The 9,041-nt window shown below is 40.1% G+C and overlaps 1 protein-coding gene across 1 annotated transcript in view; it reads right to left on the bottom strand.

Annotated features, from left to right (window-relative positions):
• Positions 1–320: 320 nt before the first annotated feature.
• Positions 321–9,041, bottom strand: part of TDP1 (tyrosyl-DNA phosphodiesterase 1) — a 78,502-nt gene continuing 69,781 nt past the window's right edge. The window contains exon 16 of the mRNA XM_069465213.1: positions 321–468. Within this exon, the coding sequence (XP_069321314.1) occupies positions 395–468 (74 nt within the window). The 3' untranslated portion in view covers positions 321–394. The remainder of the gene's footprint in view (positions 469–9,041) is intronic.

Below are 9,041 nucleotides of genomic sequence, written 5' to 3'. Positions count from 1 at the left end.
TTTTGTGTTAGACTTGGGTCTCATCCTCAAGATAGCTTATGTATATGCAAATATTCCAAAATCTGCAAAAATCCAAACTCTGAAACATTTCTGGGTCCAAGCATTTCAGGTAAGGGATACTCAAGTCGTATACATTTTTAACATTGTGAAGTTTAATAGTTTTCTTTCCAAAGCATATAAAAGTGAATTAAGAAAAAACCTTTTCTAAAGTGAGAATGTTAATAATGACCATTAAAAGTATCACCAACATCCATGTTCATAAGAGCAACCTTTGCAAAGAGTTTTATAGGGGTGCAAAGAAGACTTTAAGGAAGTGAACATCCAGTACACATAACAAGAACGTTCAATGCTTGGGCTCAGTGTCTTACATTTAAATTTCACAGCTTTAAGATTCTCAGGAGGGCACCCACATGTTCCCATGTGTATCTGGTGCTTTCACATAAGGAATGTTCCATATCCATGGCCGATCTGGGAGGAAAAACACATTATATAATATTTATTAGAACAGGATCACAGAAAATTCACTCACCTGATGGGATAAAAGCACTTGTGTGCTTTATTTTCCAAATTGTGAAGAATATTTTCTTTAACCAACCCCAGATGATATCCCTCCCCCTTTAGACAATGGCTTTTACTAAAGGTATGGTAGGCTACAGGGGTGAGTGAACATGGGGAAGCAGGCAAGCAAGACCCAGGGCAAATCCTGGTGCTGCCACTTATTAGCTGTTAAACTGGCAAGTACCTTCAACAGGAGCCTCAGTTTCCTTATCTGTACCTATGTCGTGGTGCTGTCATTAGCATTAAGTGGGATAAATCCATGTAGCAAGCAGACAAGACATAGCATCTGGCACACATTAAAGGCCCAACAAAGGGCAGCTATTCCTTTTTTTTTTTTTTAAGATGGGGTCTTGCTATGTTGCCCAGGCTAGTGTCCAGCTCCTAGGCTGAAGTAATCCTCCCTCTTCAGCCTCCAAAGTAGCTGGGACTACAGACACGTGCCAACACACGTCTTATTCCTTTCTTCTTTTAAGAAGCTGAAGAAAGCAATAATAATTGGTACAGTCAAGGGCCACAGTTCTGATCTCAGCTGGTCACATATAACTAAGAGGGCCAGTCCCATGTCCATGAAATGTTTTTGTTCTGTGGTTAGAGGTTAATAATGGATGAGACACAAACATCTCTGTATAACAGACTGCAGACTAACATTGAAGAGAGCAACATGCCTGGGTATGGCAAAATGGAAAGGACACCGAGGACCTATGTTCAAATCCTATCTCCATCCCTCTCACCACCCTAGGGAAGGCATTTGGGTTCTGGCCACAGGTTCCTCTTCTGTGAAATGGGAATTACATTACCAACTGCCAGGGATTACCATGAAGCATAAATGAGAGAACATCTGTGAAAGTTCCTGGCATGTTGTAGGTGCTCAATGAATGTGAACTTTCTTCCTTCCTTTTAATTGATCACCACACATTGCTATGCTAGAGTCAAACAATTTCAAAAGAACACTAATAATGTGGGTAGGCTGTAAATATATCACAAGGATTAAAAATAAATCCCCATATTATTGTCTTGGTAAGTATTGCAGACAGAGGAGCTTTGAAGGGTTGGGGTGCTCATTGTAAACTGCCAGGTAGCGGGTGTAAGATGGACCGCCCAAGTAATGGCAGTGTCTCAGAGCTGCAAACTTGCCTCTGGGGGAGCGTCTCCCCTTCTTCTGAACAGAGGCAGATGGTAGCTCAGAGGAGGGTGTGGGCAAACAATGGTATCTGCTGCTCTCTCCTCCTAGATTCACTGTTTGTGTTAAATAATTTCAGAGCAATCATGCAGACAGGAGCACCCAGCAGGGTATGCAGAAGGGAATACCAAAGATGGCAACAAAAGATCAGAACACTCTTTGCTTGTCTTTGGCCTTGGGATGGTTTGAAAGCATGAAACCAAACCCTTTTTTGTTAAACAAGGTTGTTAGCACAAACCTGGGCCTGTGTTACACAGGCTTCCTAAGAGGCTGAGGGAAGGGCAGGGCTGATAAACTTGCCCCCCCTCCACTGCCACTCATTGGTTTTAATGATGTCCTTGCTCTTTTCCACTGGAACCACCACCTCTGTGCCTGGGCTTCTCCTTTATTTTCCCATCTTTTCCTGTATATTGTTCTGCTGGGTAACATCAGTTCTGCTGCATTCCCAAGGCCGAGGACACCCTGGTTCTTGCTGTGTGAATAGCTATTAGAGATACTCCTCAGCAATGCAGAATTTCTGATGCAGGCATTTACCAACCAGCGGGTAACTTCAAGATCATCACTGTATTTACTCTTCCCCCTCAAAATTCAGCCATAATGACCAAGCAAGGACCTGGTAATCATACTGTTGGCAAATCCCCTGCAACTGCTTTATAAATGAGCATAATGTCTGCATCCGTGCTGGATGAAAGGTCCACCATCACCTGGAGGGAAGACTGAAAAATGGCCACAGGGAGGAAAAAAGGTGGTTGTGATTCTGGTCCCCCCCCCCCCTTCCTCATTATGACTGGAAATCTGCATTAATACTCACTGGCTTAGAGGAAAACCTATTTTAAGCAATCCCCCTAAATCATCCCATGACAGAACAACTTGCCTCATAACATATTCATGCATGTATTCAAAATATTAGAGAGCTGGGTAGATGCCAGGGACTCTGCTGGGTGTTATGGATACAAAGGGATAAGCCAGACATGAAAGCCTCACAGAGCTTCTAGACCAGTGTGGAAAACAGGGAAGCAGGCATGCCACGGAGGTGGAATTCTGACCTTTACCATGTCTGTGTAGCAGGCCCCCAACCTGGCTGACGTGAGAATCCCTGGGGACCCTGCTAGAGCACATTTAACTAGGACCATGCCCAGAAAGCTTGTTTCAGTAGGTTTGGGCTGGGGTGTGACCATATGCATTTTGATCTGATTCCAAAGGTGATGCTGATGCAGAGTTTGGGATTCTCAGGCTAAAGGGGATAGGAAGCTATCTTTTTTTCTGGAATATAGTGGAAGGGTTTAAAACAGGAGAAGGACATGACCAGATTTCTATGATAGTATGGAAGAGGATGAATTCCAGTGGGAGGAGACCACCACTGGAGATGAGAAAACAGTGTGGTCTAGGTGAGAAACCGGGAGGCCTATGTTAAGGCCATGGCTAGAAAGCTGGAAATGATGCCCATGGAGTTTTGATCTCTTTCCGTACGGTATCCCTTTCGCATCTCTTCCTGTGGTCAGACCGTGTGCACCTTCCACCTCTTTGTTAATTCCAGAACTTAGCCTTCCGTAGGGAAGTAGTACATTGTAATAGAAAAGGGGGTATGGATACAGGAGACAGACTGCCGACGGGGCCTTGACCAAGATAACCAGAGTACGCTAGGTTCCATATCTGGAAATTGGGGGTTGTACTACAGTACTTGCATCATGGGGTTGTGAGGATACAATGAATTCATTCATGTCAAATGCTCATATTGATTCCTGGTCCATAAAAAGTACTTACTGAATGCTAGCTATTATAGTTACCACCACCCTCACTCACAGGGCATGACAACTGTCATTATCCCAAGTACTATGTAGGTCCTAAGTGGTTTTTTAAACAAATAAATGCAAGTAAAGTACAAAATCCTGTTCTATTTAGTCAGGTAATAAGCTCTTTCCTCCAACCTTCTAATAAATGGCCACAGGTTAAGGGCTTGACACTGCTCTTACCTGCAGGCCCAAATACCTATAGGTGTTTCCCACTATCTTTTCTAGAGGGAAACTTGATACACCACCCTCCAGAAGCCACTGTCTGTCACCTGAGCAATCACCTTGGAAAGCTCTGAAATATTTTATACTGGCTTACCAACTTAGCAGAAATGCAATCATTTATAATTGCAGTATCAGTGTTATCCAAAACCCACTAACACTGTTCTCTATGAAGAACTTCAAATAATAATCTGTGACTATAATACAGAAACAATTTATTAATAACTAGTGGAAGAATTCAGCTTGCTGAAGATCAAGTACTTATTTATTTCAAGGGAATCCAATAAATGACTTGTTTTCTTACCTTGATAATTCTAGATTTCCTTAAGCTTCCTGATTACAAAGTAATTTTAAAAGCTGAGCTATTAGTTACTTTTAGCTTGTTTGCACTATGAAACAAAAATAGATTTTATTAAAGGAGATGATTAAATTCATTCTAAAATATGTTTTTGGCTGCTTCATTTAAAAAATATTCATTTCTAAAGGTCTTTCAAAAACAGGTCCTTAAAAAATAAAATATACCAACAATTTTAAGCAACTTGCTTTTTTTGCATTTTATTTAGAAAGGACAATTCAATCGACTTCGCATTTCCCTTAGAAAAATACTTTATGAATCTGGACTCTAGCAATAATTCTAACAGGTCTAGACTAAAGTTTGTACTGCTACTATCTGAATGCAATGAACTATCTTTAAAATTAACAAAACAATGAGAGAATGGTGACACCATTTAGGAACCAATGGTTTTAAAGTGTTTTAGAGGATTATATACACTATATACGTGCTAACTCGATATCATGCATATTTCAAGTGCCAAGCAGGTTTTAAGGACCTCTTCTACTAAACAATTACACTTGCAGCTTATAAGCTTAGTTCCCGCCACTTAAAATTTTTGAAATATATCATACCTGTGAAAGAGTATATACAATCTGGCACACACCAACTTAACCAATCAAAGTTAACATCACCAGTAATCAAGCAGATGAATATCATGTGCTTCCTGATATGATGCACCAAGAAAACACATTACTTCTTTGATATTCTTGGCAAAAGTATATAACCTGGATCTAACTGGAAGAAAGAGTGGACAAATCTAATGTAGAATCTTCCTCACAGTTTACAAAATAACTGGCCTATGCTCTGCAAAGTGATGTCATGAAACACAAAAAATTGTGGAACTGTTGCTAATTAATGGAAACTAAGGAGACATGATAACTAACATAACATGCAACCTAGACTTTCTCTTTTGCTACAAAGGACATCATTAGGGAAACTGATAAAATTTGAATACATTCTGTAGGATAATAGTATCAAACCAATGTTAACTGCTGCTGATGATAGTTGTACTGTGGTTATATAAGAGAATGCCTTTATTTTTAGAAAATATACAATGAAGTATTTCGAGATAATGGCACAATGTGTGCAAATTTCTCTCAAATGGATCAGAAAAAAGTTAATATTAGACTGCAAATGTGATAACATATTGACATTTGGTAACCAGGGTGAAGGGTTATATGGGACTTCTTTGTGCTGTTCTTGCAACTTTTCTGTAAATCTGTAGGTATGTCAAAAATTTAAAAGAAAAAAATACACGCATTCTGTATTTAAAAAAAAGAAAATAGAACAATGTACTTAATAGAATATAGCACATCTGAAGCTTTATATGTTCGGTTACTTCTTTTTTTTTTTTTTTTTTTGAGACAGAGTCTCACTCTGTCGCCCAGGCTAGAGTGAGTGCCGTGGCGTCAGCCTAGCTCACAGCAACCTCAAACTCCTGGGCTCAAGCGATCCTCCTGTCTCAGCCTCCCGAGTAGCTGGGACTACAGGCATGCGCCACCATGCCCGGCTAATTTTTTCTATATATATTTTTAGCTGTCCATATAATTTCTTTCTATTTTTAGTAGAGATGGGGTCTCGCTCTTGCTCAGGCTGGTCTCGAACTCCTGAGCTCAAACGATCCGCCCACCTCGGCCTCCCAGAGAGCTAGGATTACAGGCGTGAGCCACCACGCCCGGCCCGGTTACTTCTTAAATGTGCCATATAACTTATTCTTTAAGTCCCAGTAGGATACACTTTACCCTTACCGTCCTGGTTCCAGTCTGCAGAGGGGCTGCACTGCACACCACACAGCTTTTACTGAGGACCCTGTGGAGCCTGAGGTGCAAGTCCCTGGTAAACCACTGGGTCCTGAGCATGTATCACTCATGAATTCATTTTACTCTCTCAATAGTATTTAAAAAGATAATATAAGCTAAAAAGGGAGTTCAAAGCAGATGCCCTTGGAAGAGAGCGCAGGAGAGACCACACACTCATTTGTTTCACTTTCTCTTCAGGATCAGGGTCACAAAGCAAGTGGGACATATGGAGATAATGTGTTAGATTTTAAAAATTGGTGATTTTGCTTTACAAAAGTCTTCTTCAAAAAGTACAATTTCTATTAGTAATGTGGGTTTGGTTAAGTACAACTTTTCAGGAGAAGAGTAACCTAAGCTTGATGAAGGCAAGGACTGCAGCCTGTCTTGCTCACTGCTATATTCCAAGCACCCAGAAAGTGTCTGCACACGGAAGGCTCTCAACATATATCTGTGGAGAGAACGAATAATAGCAACTACTGCACAAAGCAAGGTATTCTGGTAGCTGAGTCTTAGTTTTTACTTTATTTGGTCATTTTCTTGGTTTCAAGCTATCTGGCAGTCTCTTGCATTGATCTGTAACTTTGTTCACAGCAATATACTCCTTTGCTAAACTTTTTGTATAGTCTTCTGATTTTAACAAATACTGAACAAGATCTTTTTGTATGTTACAAAGGTTTGACAATCACTTTTTAAAATGAAGTGCTTTGGAAATGTTCTTAACCACTCACTTTTCTAAATCTTGGTAAAATGCCTTTCTATAGTCCACACGGCTGCCTTAAATGTTGGCTATATATGAAGTGATAATGTCTGAATTACTGGCATTTTACACACCATTAAAGCAGAGTGGAAGATAAAATAGTAATAACAGAAAATAAAATGCTCCAGTCTCTCTTATATGTATCTTTCAAAGGAAATGCCTAAAAACTAAAAACCTCATTTAAACATTGGAAACCATTCTGCTTGCTGGCCAAATAAAAGATTTACCATTCCATGGTCTAAGATGCTACCCAGTTGTAAATGTTTAAGTTCTTGGGAATGCTTTTTCTACTGGAATGGAAGGGACCTCAGGACATTTTTAAGGCTCTTCTATCTTTTCCATTCTTGCTTTGATACTCCTTTGAAGATCAGGACTAAAGGGAGGGGTGGAATCCAACCAGGGTTCAGAGCTGGGGTACGGAGTGCAGGGTCCAAGGCTAGGCCGCAGCAGATATGGCCTACGGCAATCACAGTCAGCCCCCATCTCTATGACGTTTATTCAGGAGAACTCAGGTTAAAAACAAACAAAACAAGAAAGAAAAGGAACCTGAAGAACAGAGAAAGGAAGAAAAAAAGTATAGCACAAAGCCAAAAGGGAGAAGGGGCTATGGGTATCAAGGTCCAGGCAGGTTTAGGGAATGACCCGCACATGTCTTAGACTTGTAAAATCATCAGCTCACCAAGGGAAAGGGGAGGGAATTCACACTAATTCATTGTCTATTATGTGCCAAGAACTGAACTAGGCATTTTAATAAAAGCAACTATGATCAAAGAAGCTAACATTTATTGACTGCTAATTCTGAGCTAAACACTGTGCTGTGCACTTCATAGATACTATCTCAGTTAATCTTTTCAACCGTATGAGGTGGGTATTCAGAATATTTTCCTCATTTTGCAGATAGAGACACTAAGGCCTAGACGAAGTAATTAAAATGCCGAAGGCTACTTAGTAAGTTGCGGAGTTGGCACATAAACAAGGCCTGGTTTTAAATAGGGTTCTCTTTCTTTCTTTTTTTTTTTTTTTGGTGGCAAGTAGGGTGGTGACAGATTCCTTAAAATTGTAATAAAACCTATATAACCTTGCTAGTGAAAAAGTGATACGCACGCATATACAACAAATATAGAGGACTCAACAGAGATGTATAGAGGACTTACACACTTAGGGAAGAAGAATGCCTTCTGTAACTTAGTAGCAACACAACTGATTAGAGAAATGCAAAGTTGCCTGCAAGAGGCAGGATGGCCAGTGGACAGCAAGAGATAGGATTAATTTTGTTAGATGTGTCAACACAATCTAAGGAATGGGTCTGTCAGAAAGGGGAGGTTTGGCTCACCATGAAAGCTGAGAAGGGTGAGTGAGGGTAGGGAAGTTGCTAGAGCCTACCCAGCATTGTCTAGGGAACTGGGGGACCCCACTGGGCAAGGATGACCCTGTTAAGGAATTGTAGATTTTGGAGTGTTAAAGCAGTGGTGTCATTAAAACTTTCTAATCAAAAAACAAATGTTCTTTGTTCAGATTTAGCCCTGGCTCAGAAACCTATAGATTATAATCTGACTACTCATGCAGGCCCATACCTTCCAGGGGAGAGTATGTTGGTTATGGTGGTATGAGCATTTGCCATTTTAAATTATTAAGTGTATCCTGATTATACAATCTCATTCTGTGCAAGTATGGTGTGGACCCACCTCAAAGACAGCTGTTCTTGGGGCTGCTAAAAGTGGCACAACAGCCTGTGAGGCTGGGTCACACCCAGGCAGATGGAAGTGTTGTACCTAAGCCAGTCAGCTTTCCTCAGAGGACATCTAGACTTATTCCTAGTAACTTTCTATTGTGAAAAATATTTGGTCACTGTCCTTAAAGTCATAGTCAAGTATAGCAGTTTTCAAAGTGTGGCCTGGAGATCTCCCTTTTGGAGAGGGTGATCTGTGAAGTCAAAATTATTTTTAATACTAAGCAAGCCACTTGTTTTCACTTCCGTTTCCACACAGGTGTGCGGAAGCTATGTGACATGTGATATCACAACAGAGAGCAGCTATGACAATGCAGGTGTCTTCTTTTAAACTACACAATAAAGAGGCATGCAAAAACATAAATCACTTTCCTTGCTAATTTCTTCTTTTTGGAGATAGTTATAGAAAGTATGTTACAAGGGGTTTATTATTGTTAAATTTCTTGGTTGTAGTTTCTAATACAGATGGTCCCTGACTTAACAATTTTTTGACTTTACAATGGTGTGAAAGCCATATGCATTCAGTAGAAACCATATTTCAGTAATTTAATAAATTACATGAGATATTCAACATTTGATTATAAAATAGTCCTTTGTGTTAGATGATTTTGCCCAAGTATAGACTCAGTTAAGTATTCTGAGCACTTAAGGTAGGTTAGGCTAAGCTATGAT

The sequence above is a fragment of the Eulemur rufifrons genome, chromosome 2 (assembly GCF_041146395.1).
Source record: "Eulemur rufifrons isolate Redbay chromosome 2, OSU_ERuf_1, whole genome shotgun sequence".
In the NCBI taxonomy this organism is placed as follows: Eukaryota; Metazoa; Chordata; class Mammalia; order Primates; family Lemuridae; genus Eulemur; species Eulemur rufifrons.
The sequence above is the reverse complement of the archived record's forward strand: the minus strand, read 5'-3'. Positions and strand labels throughout refer to the sequence as shown.